The sequence below is a fragment of the Mirounga angustirostris genome, unplaced genomic scaffold, assembly GCF_029215605.1.
Source record: "Mirounga angustirostris isolate CCGP_5_RB_7025 unplaced genomic scaffold, mMirAng1.0.hap1 SCAF_8, whole genome shotgun sequence".
Lineage (NCBI taxonomy): Eukaryota > Metazoa > Chordata > Mammalia > Carnivora > Phocidae > Mirounga > Mirounga angustirostris.
Window position 1 is genome coordinate 67,762,505 of NW_026991716.1, and position 21,111 is coordinate 67,783,615.

The 21,111-nt window shown below is 34.4% G+C and overlaps 1 protein-coding gene across 4 annotated transcripts in view; it reads right to left on the reverse strand.

The window, feature by feature from the left end:
* The window catches only part of PHIP (pleckstrin homology domain interacting protein), a 135,355-nt gene that overhangs the window by 97,273 nt on the left and 16,971 nt on the right, over window positions 1-21,111 (reverse strand). For 3 of the 4 annotated variants that reach the window (XM_045867129.3, XM_045867130.3, XM_045867128.3), the window contains exon 7: window positions 3,774-3,934. In XM_045867129.3, coding sequence (XP_045723085.1) covers window positions 3,774-3,934 — 161 coding nt within the window. Of the gene's footprint in view, window positions 1-3,773; window positions 3,935-13,516; window positions 14,586-21,111 lie in introns of those variants that run through there. The other variant, XM_054505441.2, reaches the window with a different exon arrangement.

Genomic DNA, 21,111 nt, shown 5'->3' on the forward strand with positions numbered 1-21,111 from the left:
ATGATACTTCAGTATTTTATATAGCCTCATTCAAGCTTCTTATCAGTTGTAGCAATATTGTCTGTTGACAATCTGAGAACTCTCCAGGGACAGATACTTCGTCTTTCATTTCTAGATCCTAAGTGTCTAGAAGAGTGACTAGTTATAACTTAGAGCATTTATGGAAATATTGTATGTTCTTTTGCCTTAATTTGAAAAGACACATTTTTTTTTTTTTTCCTGTAAAGGGGCAGTGGCACCTGGGTGGCTCGGTCAGTTGGGCGTCTGACTCTTGATTTCCACTCGGGTCATGATCTCAAGATCGTGGGACTGAAACCTGTACCAGATTCTGGCTCAGTGGGGAGCCTGCATGAAATTCTCTCTCTCCTTCTGCCCCTCCCCTCCACTCACTAACTCTCAAATAAATAAATCTTTTAAAAAGGGCGGGGGATCTTTTTATATGGCCCTCAATATACTTTTTGTTGTATTATGAGTGAATGGCTTCCTCCTGAGAGAATTCATTAACTCTGCTTTTCTTTTTTTTTAAAGATTTTATTTATTTATTTGAAGAGAGAGACACAGCGAGAGAGGGAACACAAGCAGGGGAAGTGGCAGAGGGAGAAGCAGGCTTCCCGCTGAGCCGGGAGCCCGATGATGCGGGGCTCGATCCCAGGATCCTGGGATCCTGACCTGAGCCAAAGGCAGACGCTTAACGACTGAGCCACCCAGGCGCCCCTAACTCTGCTTTTCTTTGGTAAATATTATTTGAGGCAGTGATTCTAAAATCAAGTAAAAAAAAATTTAAAAACTAAGAACTAGGAAGCAAGTCTCAGTAATTATGCTATCTTCTCCCTGGATTCCTCTCATTATTCTACTGGGAAAAATCCATTAAAATATTCTAGTACAAAATATGTCAATTGTCCTAGTATATAATTTCATTTATCAATTACAAGAACTTGATTTTGGATCTTGTATAGAATTTGTAAATAAGATTTTAGTTGAGTAAGAAACAAGATGGATAAAATTTATTTAGATCTATATATAACCTACAGCAGGAGGTAAAACTTAGTGACTGCTTACCGTAGATCTTGATCTATACTAATTACATGCATTATTTCATTCATGTAGTCATACAAAAATCTTGTGGGGTTGGTAACTATTATTATTTCCCTTCCCCCCTTTTAAGAGTTGAAAAAACTGGAGATTAAAGTGGTGAGGTAATGTGTCCAAACTGCACTGCTAGGAAGTGATAAAGCTGTGAGCTGAACTAAGAGCCACCTAATGCCAAAGCTGATGCTCTTAAACACAGTGCTATCCATACTGCCTCTAGCTATGTCTACTCAGAAAGACTCAAGAGAATCTGTCCCTTTAACAAAAATGCAAATACATCTACACGAGAACTTTAGGAATGTGAAAGATCTTAAGATACCAAATACATAAAAAGGAAAAACTGGTTGATTTATTACTGAACTGTTATTCCAATAAATAACAACAGTGTGCTCGCTCACAGAAATCGCTCATTAGTCAATCATGATCTACTATCCTAAAGCTTTATCCCATCAGTTTTCAAGACTGTTTTCAAAACATTAGTCAGTGGCTAGTGTGTTTCCAGTGGAATGAAGGAACACCCAGCAGCCATCCCACTTCATGAAGTTAATATGAACAGTGAACACATAGGTATCCTATTGCCACTTGAGATAACCATAAAAATACAAGGAAATCTTATAAATAACAGTACTTTTCATATCTATGCATTTCTTATCACATGGTAACATTTTGGAATCTACAACGGCAAATCAGCAGTAAAAAATTACAAATAAGACTATGAGTTTGGCCCAGTTAGCAAATAATATCACATACATAAAACCTAACCAATTTTAAACTCTGGTAAGACCTATATAAAATAATATGGAGATAATTTTCTTCCCTTTAAGTATGTGTCTTCAACTAAAGAAAAATATTCAGAAAACAGCTTCTTCTTCCCATGTCATTCCTTTTCTCCAAATCAAACATTCTTAAAAGTAGGAATTAACTGTCTAGAACAGGGGCTGCATGCAGATTTTTTTCTGTACAGGGCCGGATTATCTTAGACTTTGCAGTCATAAATACTCACATGTGCCAGTCTCTGTCATAATTATTCAACTCTGCCGTTTGGTAGCGCAAAAGCAACCATAGGCAATACATACAAAACAACTAAGCATGCCTTTGTTTGAATAAAATTTTATTTACAAAAACAGGCTGACGGCTGGCTTTGACCCACAGTAGTTTGCTATCCCCTGGTTCAAAGTGCTGCTCTTCCAACTCCTTATCTACCACTCTACTAAACTCAGGAGATAGCAACAGCACATTATTTCACTGCATTTTCCCTCAAAAAAAATTCTAGGAGATTATGTATCTAATTCAAATCAAAACACACATAATGCTTCATAAAGTACAAGAAACAAATACTTATCATCCTATCATTTTTAAAAAGAGAATCCCCACAAGATACTTTACTAACATCAAAAATTAAGTTATATATTTTTATAACCTCAATGCAAAGGCATAGCTTTATACGCACCAAAATGAAGTACAAACAGAATGTAATACTTTTTCTTGTTATTTCAGTCTATTACTATTTTTGAAAGATTCTTTTAAACATTACAAATACCAAATTTACTTTGTTTTGAGAACTGAATTTAAATATTGGTATACTGAACTTGAAAAAGCTAAATGTAATTTTCCATTACCATTTGAAAACAAATTACTGTTATAGATATATCAAGCACTTTAGCAAATATATAGATATCTGTTCTCCACTCTGAAAATCATGATCAATCAGAATTTCACTTTTATTTTGCTTCATAGAGAACAATGGAGAAAAAAGAGAAGGTGAAAGAGGAGAATACCTAATCTAAGAAATGATCTGCAAATGCCTGAGTGGATGAGAGCCAAAAGATATGTATGGAAATCCTTTCCCACATCCTGCTGTTTAAGCTATTTTACAGGTGACTGGGTACATGGGTAGAGAAGTAGATATAAATAAATCTCAGTTTACAAGCATATTTACTTAAAAGAGGAATCTATAATTGCACCCAACATGTAAAATTTGCAGCTGCTCCCCAAAGACAGAGATAGGAATTTCCATTTTAACTTCCATTACCCAGTGGCTTACTTCAAAGAAAATTAAGGACTCTATGAATGAATGCATACCTTTAGCCCACAGGGTAGTAATATAAGTACAAGAACTGTATAGTAACTACCACCCTTAGTGTATGTAGTAGTTAATGTATCTAAAAATAAACAGAAATATTTCCAAAAGTAATTTTCTCAGTTAAAGCTGAAAAGCTCCGCTTTTCTCCATTTAACAAGTTAAAAGAAACAACAGCAAATAAGCCCAAAGAACCTCTTTAAACACAAGATCAAATATACTGAAGAATGAGGTGCTAAGGATAATATAAAAAGTTACATTTAATAATCTCCTCTAATTTGCTTAACACACTTTTGAAAAGCCCCTGGTATGTAATTTAAATTATTATATGATATTTTTATAAAATGTTAAACGGCTTATTTGATATAATGTTGGGAATTACACTTATCCATAATGTAGCACCATCATATAGCTGTGCCTGTACTACATGTCCTTTAGAAACTTTCCAAACTTCAAATAAAATCTTTTATTATACTAAGCTAAATTACCTGAATATCCAGTTTTTCATTAGAAGAGAAAAAAAAGTTCTGTTTCAAGTTCAACTATAAGCAATGTTTCTTCAATGCCATATATGAATTAAGATCATAGTTCAAAATATACTTACAGTAAATATCCGTCTGCCAGTTCGATCAAAAGTTACACAGTACACAGATGACAAGTGTCCAAGAATTCGTTTATGCATTTTCATGTGCTGATATACTGCCGTGGGAACAAGTCGTTCAAGCCTGTATTTCCCATTCAGCTTCCGTGAAAACAAAGTATCCGCTACCAAGAGAAATGGGAGAAATGAGTACAATTCAGAAATTAATTTTCTTAATTATCATCTTTTAAAAATTCACATATTCCAACTTCTCAAATGTTGGTAAAAACAGAGATGCTTTCTAATATATATGGCTCTGAGTTTTACCGGAATTAAGTCAGGCACTATTATCCTAATTTTACAAATAAGCAAAGTCAGTTTATATAACCGTCTAAAGTCACAAAGTAAATAAAACACGAAACTAGGATTAAAATTTAGACTTCTTTACTCTCTGGCTAGTACTCCTAAAAAACCAAAAGCATTTTATATATTATTTCTTTAAAATGCCCCCATGAGATATATTTTCTGACAAAAGCAGTTAAAACTGGATCCAGCAATTTCTACTTTTCATCAACCAGCAATTCTTGAACACGCTAAATTTGACACACCAAATAATGTTTTAAAAAAACTGCACAAATGAAGTGAAAGGAATAATCCATTGCATTATTTTAAAAAGTAATTAAACTGGGGATCTTGCCAAACACCTGTATAATGATTCCTTCTCTAGAACCTATTAGCTCTTCTTTGTCAACTCTTCCATTTTAACCATCTTTCAAGATATGACTGAAATTTATCTTCTGTCCAGAGCCTGATGAGCTGACTTCAGCCCAAAATGTTCTCTTCTATCTGAATTACCACTGTACGTATTTTCTATTCTGATAATTACAGACGAAGAAAGTGCTCAATAAATATATGCTGACTGATATGCAGGCTCATTATTCACTTACAGATTCCTTTTAATATACTTTTCAAAATTACTTTTAATATAAGGCTTTTTTCTGACTGTGACTGCCATCTACTTTGCATAGTAAGCACTGCAGCTTCTCACTTGAATTTAGTCCCCCCAAATTTTTAATATATATACAAAATACTATTTAGAACCCAGCAATTATGTCCTAAAGTTGATGAAATTACAAGTATCTTGGTATAACATAAAAAATCTCAGTATTTATTATTTTATTCATGAACAGTAAGTGTTTGGCTCACATTGTATTTAAAAACAAAAAAAAAATCTTGGGGACTTGTGAAGAGAAATGTAGAAAAATGCTCTGCATTACATTTCAAGGAATAATTACATTATATTTACATGTTCTTTTACTATATCAATTATTTTATATTCTAATATAATATACCTCTTTGCTGTTACCACATAAATTCTATACTACAATTTATTTTTAACATCTGGGAATATCTGAGATAAGCTTTGACAGTTGTAAATTACCATATTTAGGCTTAAGCTGGTCACACAGTAGCAGTGATTTACTAAGTTTCTAACAAATCTGATACATTTTTCCTTATGCACAGAAATAGCCTGGTAAAAGACATCCTCTGGTGCTTTGGTTCCAAACTGATATAGAGCAAGAATCACACAAACCCACAGACATCAATTGTCTTGCCAAAGGAGAACTTATCCAAACACTAAGGATCCATGATATCTCAGACTCACCTGTCTATCCTGCAAGAAATTAAGTGATGACAAATAACACAAATGTTGACAGTGTTACCAAGATGTAGTTAATTCCCTCCATCATAAATTTACAAAATTCTCAAAATGACAAATTTTTTAAGACATTTAATGCTGTTCAGGTATAAAAATGATTATTAGAAATAATTACAACATCAAAACTATTATTTTAATGATCAAGTACATGCATATATGTCAAAATTTTTAAATATAAATTCATTATAAAGACCATTTAATAATTGGAGTTGATGAAGTATTTTCTAAGCAAAAAATAAGTAAAGAAAAAGAGAAATGTTGCTGCTTTTTTTAAATTTAATTTTATTATGTTATGTTAGTCACCATACAATACATCATTGGTTTCTGATGTGGTGTTCCATGATCTGTTGTTTTCGTATAACACCCAGTGCTCCATGCAGTACGTGCCCTCCTTAATACCCATCACTGGGCTAACCCATCCCCCTACCCCTCGGCCCTCTAAAACCCTCAGTTTGTTTCTCAGAGTCCATAGTCTCTCACGGTTCGTTCTCCCACTCCGATTTTCCCCCCTTCATTTTTCTCTTCCTTCTCCTAATGTCCTCCATGCTATTCCTTATGTTCCACAAATAAGTGAAACCATGTGATAATTGATTTTCTCTGCTTGACTTATTTCACTTAACATAATCTCCTCCAGTCCCACCCATGTTGATGTAAAAGTTGGGTATTCATCCTTTCTGATGGCTGAGTAATATTCCACTGTATGTATGGACCACATCTTCTTTATCCATTCATCTCTTGAAGGGCATCTTGGCTGCTCTCTTAAACATAGTTCTTTTCTTTTTTTTTCTGAGTCTTTCTAAACTGGGTTTAAATCTTTATTTTTATTTTAGGAGTCAACTAAAAAAAAAAAGAATATCCCTTTCAAAAAGCTACTTTATAGTCAGCTTTTCAAATAAAACTTTCCAGAAACATTATTTGAAATATATTTATAGTTAAAACTGTAATTCTATACTACCTTTTGTTATGCTTGGCTACCAATTAACTACTGAATATCTATACTATGACTGTATCCTAGCCCAAGTCCTTGACTTAGACAAATTACAAACTTGTGTAACAATAACTAAAAGATAATCTACCGAGAACAGAATGTAGAATTTGCAGGTAATAACTTGCTGGACAAACTTGATAGAGGGAGTCAGAGAGGAAATGTAAGTATGGTTCGATAGTTCAAGTTAACCTGAGGAGGCTGAATTTGTAGGCCCAACCAGATCAAATAGGTAGAGAATTTTTACAAAGGTAGAGAGGAGGATGTTCTAGGACTCCAATTCAAAAATTCGTATTTTCTTTTACTATACCCTTTGCATAGTGTCTATCTCCCTTACCAGATCTTAAATACTCTAAGGAAAGAAATTCTGTCTTATTCATTTTTCCCCCAACTGAGTGTAGAACCTTTTAAACTAAAAATTATATAAATGAATCTTAGTTAATAAGATACACAAGATGGTTCAATTTAATCTATAGTTTTATGGCAGAAAGGGAAATGGCAATTATTCACTTTCTAAAGAAAGTATTAATAGACTAACTGGATTTTTTCATAAAAAGGAAATGTCTCTTGGATTACAGAAACTCCTTAAATTTTATTAAACTAGAACACCAATTTTTAAAATGAGCATGGTTAAACAGGTCTAAGGGGTCACAAAGAAATAAGTTCCTTATATGACATTATTACAGTTTTAATCTTAAATCAAGTAGCATATAGGACTTGGTTTGAAAGTAGTAGCATATAGGACTTGGTTTGAAAGTACTTTTATTTTCCTAAGTATGGTGATGAGAAATATTCTTAAATTAAGCCTGCCAAAGCAAATTTCTATCTTCCTTCACTTGGCAAATTCTTTCTTACTCTCTAAGGCCAGTTAAAATGTCACCTCTGCTAATAAGACTGTAGTGAATTTCAGAAGAAACCTAACCGGTTACCTTGTAACATCACTCCTGTGCTCAAAACTACAATGTTCTTCATTTCATTCAGAATAAATACCAAATTCCTTACACATCAAGCCTACCAAGACCATGCATAATCTTGTCTCTCATCACCTCTCTAAATTCACTTGCTACTTGAGACCCTTTACTCAGTCTGCTCCAGCCACTCTAATCTCCCCCTATTCTCCCCACACAGGAGGAATGTTCCTAACGTCGGGTCTCTGCACTGGTTGTTCCCTTTGGCTAGAATACTGTCCCCACATATAGCTAATTACTTGATCTTCTCCCAAGTCTTTTCTCAGATTTCTGTCACTTCTCAGTGAAGCCTAACCTGATCAGTTCATTGAAAACTGCAACTCATTCCCTACCACCACCTATAACTCCTGGCCCCCCTTTATTTAGCTATTTGTTCTTTTCCCATCACTTATCAACTGATGCTATATGTTTATTTGTTCGTATGTTCAACTGTTTATTTCCTGCCCACCCCCCCAACTTATATAATAAGATCCATATGTACCAGATTTTGTCTTTTTTGTCCTTATATTACCTCAAAGCTGACAATGATGGCTGGCACTCAGTAGATGATCAGTATGTATTTGGGGAATTTAATGAATAAATTACACAGATAATAAAACAATTCGGTTTAAGGAATAAAACAAAAATGGAGAATTTATCAAACAGATTATATATCCAGAATCTCCCTAAATAGTTCATTTCAACTGCTCTGCTAAATAGATTTAATCTGGAGGGAAAGAGAAAAGTAAACATATTTTACTCAATTTCCTAGTAAATAGAACAGTAAATAAAATAAACATTCCAGAAATCACTGTTAACCATTTGAAATATCAGTCTCTTTAAAATATCAAGAGGGGTGCCTGGGTGTCTCAGTCGGTTAAGTGACCGACTCTTGATTTGGGCTCAGGTCATGATCTCCAGGTTAAGGAGTGAGCCAGTGCTCAACACGGAGTGTGCTTGTCCCTCTCCCTCTGTTCCTCCCCCTGCTCGTGCGTATGTGCTCTCTCAAATAAATAAAATCTTAAAAAAAAAAAAAAAGGTGAAAATAAATAAAATTTGAAGAGAGAAAAGGAACAAAATGATGAAAACTGTCATCTGTAGCAAATCATTCAAAATGGTCTCTGAAACTTGTGTTCAAACCTGATACTGTGGGGACTATACGCACAAGTCTACAGAACTATTAGAGATAAACAAAAGGGCCACAATTTCTTAATGTTAGATATAACTACATACATATCTAACCAGTGGATTCATATCCATTACTTCTCTAGGTATAAGGACAATAAATCAAATCCCCCCCCAAGTCACTTTTCCCCAGTTTATACTTATTTTTCAAGAATTGATTCTTTTTTCTAATCATAACACTAATTAATGCATACTCAGTGTAGAAAATAACATAAATGAAAGAAGAAAAATCCATAATTCTATCAGTCACTTTCAAAATTTTACGAAGATTTCCCTCATAAACAGCATTTTAACAGCTATGCTGTATTCCTTAATGAAATAAGAGTTAGCCTCTAAGTTTAACAGACTTGCATTCAAACCTGATAGTGTGGGGACTTTAAGCAAGTTTCTCTTTCTCTCTAGACTTTAATTTCTCTAGTTATATTTCTTTTTTTTTAAGATTTTATTTATTAGAGAGAGCACGCACAGAGAGCACAAGCCGGGGGCGGGGGGGGTGGCAGGGGCAGAGGGAAGGGCAGACTCCCCACTGAGGAGCGAGCCTGATGCGGGACTTGATCCCAGTACCCTGAGATCATGACCTGAGCTGAAGGCCGACGCTTAACTGACTGAGCCACCCAGGCGCCCCTAGTTATATTTCTAGAAACATTTTCCACAATATACTCGACTTTCATATTAATGCTGTTCTTTGACAGCTCACAATTTCACAAAGTTGAGTCAATTCTTTCAATATCTTTTTTTTAAAATAACTTTTTTTTTTTTAAAGATTTATTTATTCGAGAGAGCGCAAATGAGAGAGAGAGAGAGTACACGAGAGGGGGGAGGGTTAGAGGGAGAAGCAGGCTCCCCGCGAGCAGGGAGCCCGATGCGGGACTCGATCCCGGGACTCCAGGATCATGACCTGAGCCGAAGGCAGTCGCTTAACCAACTGAGCCACCCAGGCGCCCTAAAATAACTTCTTTTACTGATTTAATATGAAGAGTCCTAACCAGCCAACAGTACAATAAATATCCAGTTACATTTTCTTTTACTTTCCTGTGGCTTAAAGTTCTCACTTACCTCCTTAATTTATCTGGAGTTTTAGTATATATTGGGGTGAATCTCTAAAGATATTTTTTCTCTCCCAAGTAACCATTTGTTCCAGACTTTTCATTTACTAATCCTTCTCTATCCCATTAAATTGTGATTAAATTATCTTATGTATTTATTTCTGTTTTAGATCACTGACCTCATGTCTATTTATATGCCAGTACCAAAATTTTAATTTTATAACTAATGATGTTTCAATATTTATCTGGCTATTCTTCATCATTATGCGTCCATTTTTAAATAGTCTCAGTCTTCATTATTATCTACTTTGAGGATCACTGAGAAGTTAAAAAAAATAAATTTTTTGGAAATGTAAGGTTAATTTCATTCACTTATAAATAACTGACATCTTTCTATCTAGGAACATGATGCTTTCTTCCTATAGCTAGGACCAAGTTTTCAATACAGATGATTTTAGAAAAAGATAAATATAACCAGAGTTACATTAGTTTTCCTCACTATACAAATCTGTACCATCTGAACCAACTTCATGGGAAATCTGTATACAAACCTGTACTACCAGAACCAAGTTTTTTAAGAAAAAAATGGGTAGCTGCCAAGAAAGAGCATCTGCAAAAACCTCAGTAGATATAATTTTGAGGTCACTGGAAAAATACATGATAAAATCTCTACAAACAAAAAAGAACTAAAGCAGAAATACTATCACTTCCCTCAAAAGGTTTAGAATTTGTTCTCCTTCTGCTAAGTACTTCATAAAAGGGACAAGAATATGTGCTGCAATCGCAATAAATTATCCAAGATCAAAATTAACCACTGCTAAAAAAGATGAGTTGGAAAAAAAATATAAATTACTATGAATTAACAAAATGCAGAGGTTTTTTGTTTGGTTTTTAAATGCTATACAATGTCTACTCCAGTGAAGGAAAGCTGTCTTCCCTTAACAATCTAACCTGGAAGGCACCAGAACTAATGTTTGCAACTTCTGCCAGCTCATGAAAGTAGAGCCCTGCTGGTGGCATAATGAATTCAAGGAGAAGCATGTGGCTGTAGATTCCAAAACCCAAAAAATTAATTATATGTGACAACAGAAAGAGTAGATGAAGAAGCAAAGACAGTGTAACTCAGCAGGTATCTCAGTATAACTTGGGCTCTTTTCTTATACAGAAAAAGAGGTACTCAGATTTAAAAAATCAGAGTATTTATTAGGAAGATTATTTTAACTGATTTTTGTTAAAATCATTTTATACTATATTTTGACTAATTCGATTCTGTAATTCTGGTTAACAGAAAAAAACCTTGGAAAGCTCCCAGAGTTTCTGTAAATAAAATGCAAAGGTAGTTATAATTCATAATTAACCACCACAAAAACAGTTCCTAAATTAAAGTAGAAAAGAGTAAATTCTGGATAATCAGTACCTAGATTTCATTTTAATCTCCATGATCTGTATTAATAAAGGCTTTCTAAATGTAAAATTAGTAACTCATAACTATATAACAAGAGTTTGGAAACGTATAAAACTAAACTTGAGTGAACTACAAAACTGGTAATAAACATGTAAGCAAGACCACATGAAAACAAATTCCAAACTGCTTTATTGCTTGACGATAATTAGTTTTCCCAACACAAAAATGCCAGATTCACGACCAGGCACTCAGAAGGCAATTTCTACAGAAATGACCTTCCAAGTTCATTCCAAGTCCAAAAAGTTGCCTACATGTGGTGTTGGCGATTTCAAATGTTCCATTAGATAAATGTATTGTGCAGTGTAAGGTATTTGATAAGGCATAAAATTACATAAAATTTTATTCATTTTAAAGACCCACATAAATGTTCTAATGAAAAGCTATGGGGTCACAAAAAATAGCCATATAAATTTCTAAAAAAGAAGTTATGCTAAAGCCAGGAATCAAATACCTTGAGAAAAAGGTATTTGGAGAGGAAAAGTATGAAGAGGAAAAAGACACCAGGGCTTATAGCTAGAGAAGGTCTTACTAGAAGGACTTCAAGAATCCAATAGTAGAAAAAGTCTTATCTGCTTCAAATGACAATGTGGGTAAATGTCAAAATACCACACAATACCTAATTCAGTGAGAAAAATGACTATTGAACACTATTATGCTGTGTAGCAGGTTTGAAAAATAATGGCTAATATTACTGAGTGCTTTAGTACATGCCAGGGACTTTATATATATTTTCATTTAGTTTCACCCATCTTTTAAGGTAGGTACTATTATTATCCCCAGTAAGGGGTATTCCTTACCAGTTAGGAAACTGAAAGACAAAATGTAACTTTCCCATTGAAGCCCAAGGGTTGAATTCAGGCAGTCTGATCCCAAGAGTACACTCTTACTAGGTAGACAGATATTAGAAAAAAAGACTGAAAGGAAATATGCCAAAGTATTATTAGCAGATAACCAGAGAGACTAACTGATTTTTGAGCTGTTCTCTGTTTTCCAAGTTTTCTCTACTGAGCATCTATTCATTCAAAATATAGCTCAGTCTACCTGAAGGAACTCAAAAGAGCAATATGAAAAATCTAAACTGTCTAAAGAGATTAACTTAAATTCAAAGACTGAGAAAAACAAGCCCAGGGATAAAGATGCGAGGAATTTAAATTTATTTAATCATAAAAAAAAGAAACCCTCAAGACTAAGTATATTGCCAATCTGACAATGGATTGAATGATAACCTACAAAGAATTCACATCTGGTTTGGTTCAAAAGCCATAAAATAATACAAAGTGCCATCAATTTTGTTCATAAGTTTTGCTTCTAAAAGCTATCCCATTAAATTTTTAAAGTAAAAGAGAAATATATCAAAGATTGTGTAGGTTCAATTTTATTTGGGAAGGAATCGCCTAAGAAGGAATTTTTAATGTTTAACTTACTATATAGAGCCACAATTGAAAAGCTTACTGCAATAATTCTCCTGAGGTTACTAACATAGACATGAATAGGAATTAACCAAATATTCATAATTTGAGGACCAGAGATAATATGGGAAATAATTCAACACAGACTGGTTTATTTCTACACCATCATCAGGTCTTTATGTCATCTTGTACCAATAACTAGCAACCAACCACCACAAGAACAAGACAAATAAATCACCATTACTACAATGAACAAAATTCCCAACTTTAGTTAAAGTAGCAGGGGGTGGCGACATTAGAAGGATAATCCTGTGAATAGGTTTTGTCCACAAAAAAGAGGGAAGGCAAGAGAGAACAGAAAAGGGAAATAATCACCTGAGCAACATAGCACCCATGAGAGCTTCTCTCTTTATTTTACCATTGTAACTAAAATAATTAGAATGCACAGTAACTACCTTCCAAATCTCTACACAGTCAATTTGGTGTTTAGTCGTACCTCTTGTATGAAAGACATCATGTTTTTAAGATTTAGTGGATATTACAAAGATAAATAAGATCTAAAAAGGAGAACTCAAATACTGAAATAAAATACAGAAAGTAGATAATTCCAAGAGTTAAAGCAAAAAATCTCATGAACCAAGTATGTAACAAGCACATACTAAACAAACCCCAAAACACAGACATCATAATTACTAGGACTGTAATTTACTAGAACTATAAAATGATTTGTATTATTCTTCCTCTTTTCTTTCTTGGAAACTAGTCTGATACTACTTCAATCAGAAAATAATACAATGGTAGAATATTATCAGTTTGAAAATGTTTTTATAATAATAAAAATTCATTCTTTAAAAGTTATGTAGTTTTATGCCAAACATTTTAATCATTCAATTTTAACAAATTTTAACAAATGTAACAAATTTTAAATCAACACAAACATTTATACAGCACCTACATGGGCCAATGAACTAAGGGATGTAACAAAGAAAAAGAAAAGACACAGTACTTACCCTCATGGAGACTGCAGTCTTGCAGGGAAGACAGACACGAAACAAGGACTTACAATAAGAAATGTCAGCAAAAAAAAAGGGTTCAGAAAAATCTTGAAATATACAGCAGAGGGTCCTAAATATATGGCAGGGGAAGGAGGGATTGGTTATCAGCGAGTCAAGCTTTTCTGAAAAAACTAAGACCTGAAAAATGGAACAGCCAAAGAATGTTGGTGGGAAGGGAGCATATTGTAGGTTGAGGCAAGAGCATGCGCAATGGTCTGAGGCTGTAAACACAGTACTCAAGCTACATAAGGAAGCCAGGTATGGCTAGCACACAGAGCACAGAGAGGCAAGCGTGGAGAGAAGAGATGGAAAGGTAGGGCGCAGACTGCAGAGTGCTTTCTAAGCTATGGTCAGGTATTCTGGACTATTTCCCCAAAACAGTAAGTTGAAGGTTTTTAAGGAGAAAGAAATGGGAATAATATTAAGATTTGCTTTGGGATAAACAACTGCAGTTTTATCTCTTTACCACAATGAGAACAGATCAGAAGGGATATGATTAAAAGCAAAAGCCGATTTTGCAAAAGAAATCAAAGGGTTCAAAAAAAATTTTCATTTTAGAGAAAAATTTAATCAGTTTGCCAACAAGATTCTTAAGACTTTCTCAAGGAACTGAACGATTTTCTCTCAAATTATTTATCTAGTAAGAGATAAAGAACATACCACATTTTATTCTTTCTAAAGTTCTCACTCTGAAGCATACTTCCAAGGCTCCTATACTTAAATCAATAAATGGACACAGGTGGTACAAGACTAATGCATAAAGAATTTCACAGAGAAAGCAAAAAGGTGCTAAATAATTGTGACATAAAGTTAAATGCATAAGATCAGGAAAAAATAACCAGGGATAACTGAGTTGGTCACTACCTCTTAAGGTTCAGTTTCTTCAATAAAGTGGGGGTATCTTGCTATGAAAAGCAAATAAGACAAAATGTTTTGTAAACTCAAAGGTATTATATATATTATATTATATATACTAACATTTATATTGACTGTCCTTAAAGAATCAAATCTTCATGTTATAAAAGTAAATCTTACTGAACACAGGTTTTCTTTTACTTTTTTAAAGACTTTTGTGGGAGATCATTTTTCCCCGTGTCTTCCTTAAGGAGCGGAACAAATTGCTGCTCTGTTTATATAAATATCTACTCAGCCTGATCATGGACTTCCCAGTTTCAAGATGGCTAGGAAGACATTCAATCCTTAACTTCAGAGGTTCCCTGAAGAAATTCAAAATAAAAAGTCAGAGACTTTATGAAGAAAATAAGATAATTTGCTTTATCTATATAGATATGAAATTCAACATCAAACCCAATAAGCAATCTGGAAAAATAGGGGACACAAACTAAAACGGGTAATGAATGACTAGTGCTTCCTACTTACTACTGCAACTGTTTGCCAGACACATCACAACAGGAGGGCAGGGGGCACAGAGGATACCTCTCATCATAACTATGACCTTAAAAAGAATTTCCTCTCATTATATACAAAAGAAAATAAAACACAGCTACAAGAGCAACAATTTGAACTCACCTAAGTAAACTGTCATTCTTCAAAGTGTTTCCCCTTTTTTGGTCAATCATAAATTTGAAATTTAAGCAAAAGAAAAAATATAAATAATAATGTCTATTTTATATATTTGGTACTTTGGCATAATGAACATTAGCTTTATTTCCCTTAAGACAAAAATGTGATACATCTTAGGAGTCTCTCATAGCTACCTGTTCTTAGAAGGAAGTAGGCTGGGGAAAGGAAGGGAGTAAGCAGAAGAGAATTAAAAAAACAAAAGACTCTGGGGCGCCTGGGTGGCTCAGTCCTTGGGTGTCTGCCTTCGGCTCAGGTCATGATCCCAGGGTCCTGGGAGCGAGCCCTGCGTTGAGCTCCCTGCTGAGGCCTGCTTCTCCCTCCCCCAAATCCCCCTGCTTGTGTTCCCTCTCTTGCTGTGTCTCTCTCTGTCAAATAAATAAAATTTAAAAAAGCCTCTGCCAAATGGAAATATATCATTCTGAACTTTTCTTGTCCCACCCCATTCATTAATTACATCAATTATCTACTGCCTCTTCATTTAATATTTACTAATGCTGAGGAATTGGGTCCATAAAGAGCAATGAAATATAATCCATCGACAGATGAATGGATAAAGAAATTGTGGTATATATATACAATGGAGTATTATGCAGTGTCAAAAAAATGAAATCTTGCCATTTGCAACAATGTGGATGGAACTAGAGGGTATTATGCTAAGCGAAGTAAGTCAATCAGAGAAAGACATTATATGATCTCACTGATATGTGGAATTTAAGAAACAAGGTAGAGGATCATAGGGGAACAGAGGAAAAAATGATACAAGATGAAACCAGAGAGGGAGATTAACGGTAGAGATTCTTAATCTCAGGGAACAAACGAAGGGTTGCTGGAGGGGAGGTGGGTAGGAGGGATGGGGTGGCTGGGTGATAGACGCTGTGTACTGTGTAAGACTGATGAATCACAGACCTGTACCCCTGAAACAAATAATACATTATATGTTAAATAAATAAAAGAATCTCTATCCTCCAGGCCCTAACAGTATCATAGAAAAAAACAAAGGTAAATAAAGATCATTCAGGAAACAGATTAAAATATAGAAGCCAAGACCAAAAAATAAAAACCTCAAAATATAGCTAAGTCAGAAATGATTAAACAACACAAATTATAAAACTATTAAGACTAGAAAAATGGAAGTAAATGGTAGAAGATGAGTTCTGAAAGAAAATGGTTACTGAGAAAATAATAGGTCAAAATGAATGAGTGATGAGCAGTTGCCTAACTAAAGATAAAGTATGGACTGAGTGAGGGCAAAAAAGGCACAAGACTTAACAGAATATTAAGCAAAGGATAAATGAACAGAAAAGAAACCCCAGATTATTACAACCTTATAATTTACTGAATTATGTGTCAAATGTTAAATTATGTATGTTAAATCTTATGATTTATAATATACAATATTTCTAATGCTCATGTAAGAAATATAGTCTTATGAAGAAAAAAATTAACCCTGTAACTTCCAGATCTCAGCCCAGTGCCAAATATGTTAAGAAATTACCAACTGCAGTATAAGTCAAATATTGGAAATGTGGCAAAACATAGCAGTGAAAATAAAAAGTGATAAGAACCTTCTCTTCAAAAAAGTACTCAAGATTTATTAACAAAATAATTCATTAAATGAGAATTATAGGAAGGACAGAAAGTAACATTTATTGTAGTCTACTTTTGTGCCTCACTTTATGATCTTATTTAAGTTTCCAAATTACCAAATATGGTAGGTATTATCCCGATTTTATAAATGAGGAAGCCGAGAAGCTAAAACATTAAATAATTTGCCTAAGGCCACACATCTCGACTAAAGCAGACTCAAGATTTATAATCTAATTTTAAATGAATCTTTGCTGCCTTTGTTCAAACTGGTTTTCTCAGAGAAAACTATAAATGTAGACGAGATCTAAGACTTCTTTTCATGTATAAGCTTCTTAGTGTCAACTGGATGCTTGTGTAGTAAGGCTACTTTTCAAGGCAAAGCTGTTTCCTTAACACATATTTTTAAGAATCAGGTTCCTCAGTACTCCTTATCCCCACCCACTAAAACTGCAGCCTTGCTACAGAAACAAGTAAAATGACAGAAGCAACAAGTAAAACAAAGGTATGAACAAACAAGATGAGATACGGAAACCTGGAGATATAAAGTTACTTTGTTAATATGGTAAATATAGGAAAAATACAAATAGGCAATTAGCAAAAGATTGCTTTAATATATAACCTTTTCCACAAGATAAACATGCATTAAACGAATCTCCAAATTTAATCTTAAAAAAGAGCTTTTTTTTTTTAAAGATTTTATTTATTTATTTGACAGAGAGATAGAAAGCACAAGTAGGCAGAGCAGCAGGCAGAGAGAGTGGGAGAGGGAGAAGCAGACTCCCAGGACCCTGGAATCACGACCTGAGCTGAAGGCAAGACGCTTAAACGACTGAGCCACCCAGGCGCCCCTAAAAACAGCTTTAATGTACCTAAGTCTCTTCACCCATGTCATTTATTATTGAACTAGGGTTCTTTATCGTAGGCAAATACAGAGTAAATTAAATAGGCATAAATAATGTGGGTAAGGAGGTTGGAAAAAGGACAATGCCTGAGATTATTACTTTTTTGAAAGTAATGTGCCTCATACACATTCATGTATCTCTTCCATAGAAAATCAGTTAGAAGCTAGGGATAACAGATTGGGGTGATCTTTCTTTTTTCCCCCCTCATTAAAGAGGTTCTAGAGGACTGGAAAGCTTCTGAACATTTTCGTTCTCCTGCCCTGAGAATGAAATTCCAGTTCAATTTTCACAATTTACATCAAGGACTAGGAGATACAAAACAGGATTTATAAGCAGACACCAAAATAAGACAGGGTAAGAAATGCACTGAGATATGCTCAAGACTTGGTTCTTATATTATGCAGGCACGAGTTTTAACATGCTGAGTTAATGAACTGATAACCCAATTCATTAATAAACCTTAATTTCCTAAAAACCAGTTTTTTGGGGGAGGGGCGCCCGGGTGGCTCAGTCGGTTGAATGTCTGCCTTCGACTCAGGTCATGATCTCAGGGTCCTGGGATCGAGCCCCTCAGCAGAGTCTGCTTCTTCCTCTCCCTCTGCCCCTCTCCTTGCTAGTGCACACGCTCTCTCTCAGATAAATTAATAAAATCTTTAAACACACACACACACACACACACACAGTTTCTGGGGTTTGGCCTTAATTCAAAGCCATCCTTGGACCAAGTCTCTCTCTTCTTCCAACCATCTATTCCATTTTTTACTCCCTACCCATCTGTGAACTTTTCTTGTCCCACTCCAGTTCATCAATCACCAACTTTCTCTTTATTTAATATTTACTAATGCTGAGGAGTTGGGTCTATAGAGAGCAATGAAACATAATCTCTATCCTCCAGGCCCTAACAGTGATAAGGAAAAGAAAATAGTAGAAAAGGAAAAGAAATAAATAGACACAACTATGTGACAAAAGCTACAGGAGAGAGAAGTGTAAGTGGACACTGAAATTTTAAAGGATGAATAGATATTCAGTGAACAGACAAAAAAGAGACATTGCAGAAAGAAATAAAACATGTACAGAGACAAAGGGATAAAAGAGTTTAGCTGTTAAAAACTGCCAAAGAGTTGTACAAAACTAGCACAGGTACAGGTGAGGAAAAAGTGGGAAAGATGGGAAAATGTCAGTTTTGTGAGCCACATTACACAGTTAAGACTGTTTGAAGTCAGTGATAGAAAGGAGGCATGGCGTGATCATATATGCATTTTAGAACTTTTAGAGTTCTCAATTGGAGGCAATTTTGCCCCAGGGACATTTGGGAATGTCTGGAGACATTTTTTGGTGGTCACAATTGTAGGGGGCGGGAGGTGAGGAGTGCTACCAGCATTTACTGGGTATAGGCAGGGATGCTGATAAAACACCCTACAACGCACAGGACACTAGTCTACAACAAAGAATTATCTGGCCCCAAAATGTAAATAGAGCTGAACTTATGAAACTCTGATTTAGAGCTAAATCTTACCTAGGGTACTGGAATAAGGCTAGCGGCAAGGGATTAAGTAGTCTATAAATTCTAGGACAGCAGAGGTCATGTTCTTGTTTATCCTGCAACTCCAGATCCTAGCCCAGTGCCAGGTATAATACAGATTCTATATTTACTTAGTAAGTGAATTAATGATGTTAGAGCCCCAGGCAAGAAGTACCAAGGCCTAAAATGTGGCTCTTGCAGTGGTAACGAAAAACAGATTCAAGAGACTAGAATAGAATACATATGCCTTATTTACTAAATGAATTAAGATATGAATTAAGAAGTCTAACTCTCAGGCTTGGAATAACAAGTTTCAGAGGGTCAGAAATTCTATTTTACACATTTTAAAGTTTCAGACAAATGTGAGATATTCAAATTGAGAAGTACAACAGTTTGCATGTAGTCTGAAAAAATCTAATAAAGGAAAATCCAATTTATCACCCCACTCTTCTTAAATGATTCCTCTGAGTTTAAAACAGGAAGTTCAAATTAAAAAATAAACACCCCCTAAATGCAGTATGGTAACCTGGATCAGATCCTGGAACAATAAAAGGTAATTAGTGGGAAAATTTGGTGAGATATTAAAAAGGTCTGGTATTTAGTTAATAATAATGTGCCAATGTGGGTTCTATAGTTTTAAGATTATAACATTAGGAAAAATTGCATAGAGGGTATAAAGGAACTGTGAATTGTCTGTGCAACTTTTAGTAAATAATTTCTTATTCCAAAATTAAAAGTTTATTTTAAAAAACCTGTATCTCAAATGTGTCAAAATTTAAATATCTGAATCTATAGTATAAACTTTTAAATCTATAGTTTATGAAAAGCTAAAATGTTAAGAAGGTTTTTTTTTTTTTACATCCATTGACACTTGATAGTACTATACACACCAAGGAAAGAGCAAAGAAAATCTTTAAAGGTAGCCAGAGAGAAAACAGCAAAGAGGAATCAACAAAAGATATATATATTTTTTTAAATCTTCTAACCCATACTCTGTGGTAACTTGAAATGACACAATGTATCACCATGCAAGCAAAAAGCTTGATGAACTTTTCTTTCCATTACCACCCTATACCCAATTTTGTAGCAATGACAAAACATTCAAGACTGTCACCAAGGGGAACCGACAAGACATGACACCAACTATGACTATATAAGTAGAGTTGTTTTGATTAGTCCAGCTTTGCTTTAGTGACTTAAAAAAAATTATATGCAAATACAAAAAAGCAGGTAAAATTGGCTTTCTAATAGTTATTTTTTTAAATATAAAGAATATTTTCCTGAAAATATGAATGGAAGAAAAAAACATTTATCTTAAACCCTAGAAGTGAAATTAAGTCTTTCAAACAGGTACAAAAATGACCTACTTGGTAATTAATTCTGTTACCTAAATACACCAGTTGCATTTCTCTGCTGTGACATAAAACTCAAGATATTTTTTGCCATATTCCCTATATCCATGTCAGCAATAGTTACTGATCTGACCATTCTGATTTAATACCAATTTTCTTGAGTAGCCAAATGCTTCTAGTTAGCTACTAAAAGCTAAACTAAGTTTAGCTTATTGAAAATAAGGCATAGCAAAATGGAGTTAGTCTGGTCTAATGACGCACTAATTGTGTAACCCTGGTCAAGATGCTGAACCTTTCAATGCCTCAATTTCCTTCTCCATAATGTAAGAATAGCTCCTCTTACAGACCATTTAAGGTGTTAAAAGAAAAAATAAATGGAAAATGCCTGGCACACAGTATTTACTCACATAGCAAAAATTAAGAGAAGTTACTGTCAATCATTCTTGTACTTTCATTGGCTACCACAGGGCTACTGGACAATGTGCTGAAAAGAATAACAACACATTCTCCTTACTACATAGACCTGCAGTTTTTCAAGAGAGGATGAACTTCTCCGTGCAGGTGAAGCTCCTATAATATTTTACCTTCCCCTTCTTTAAAGAA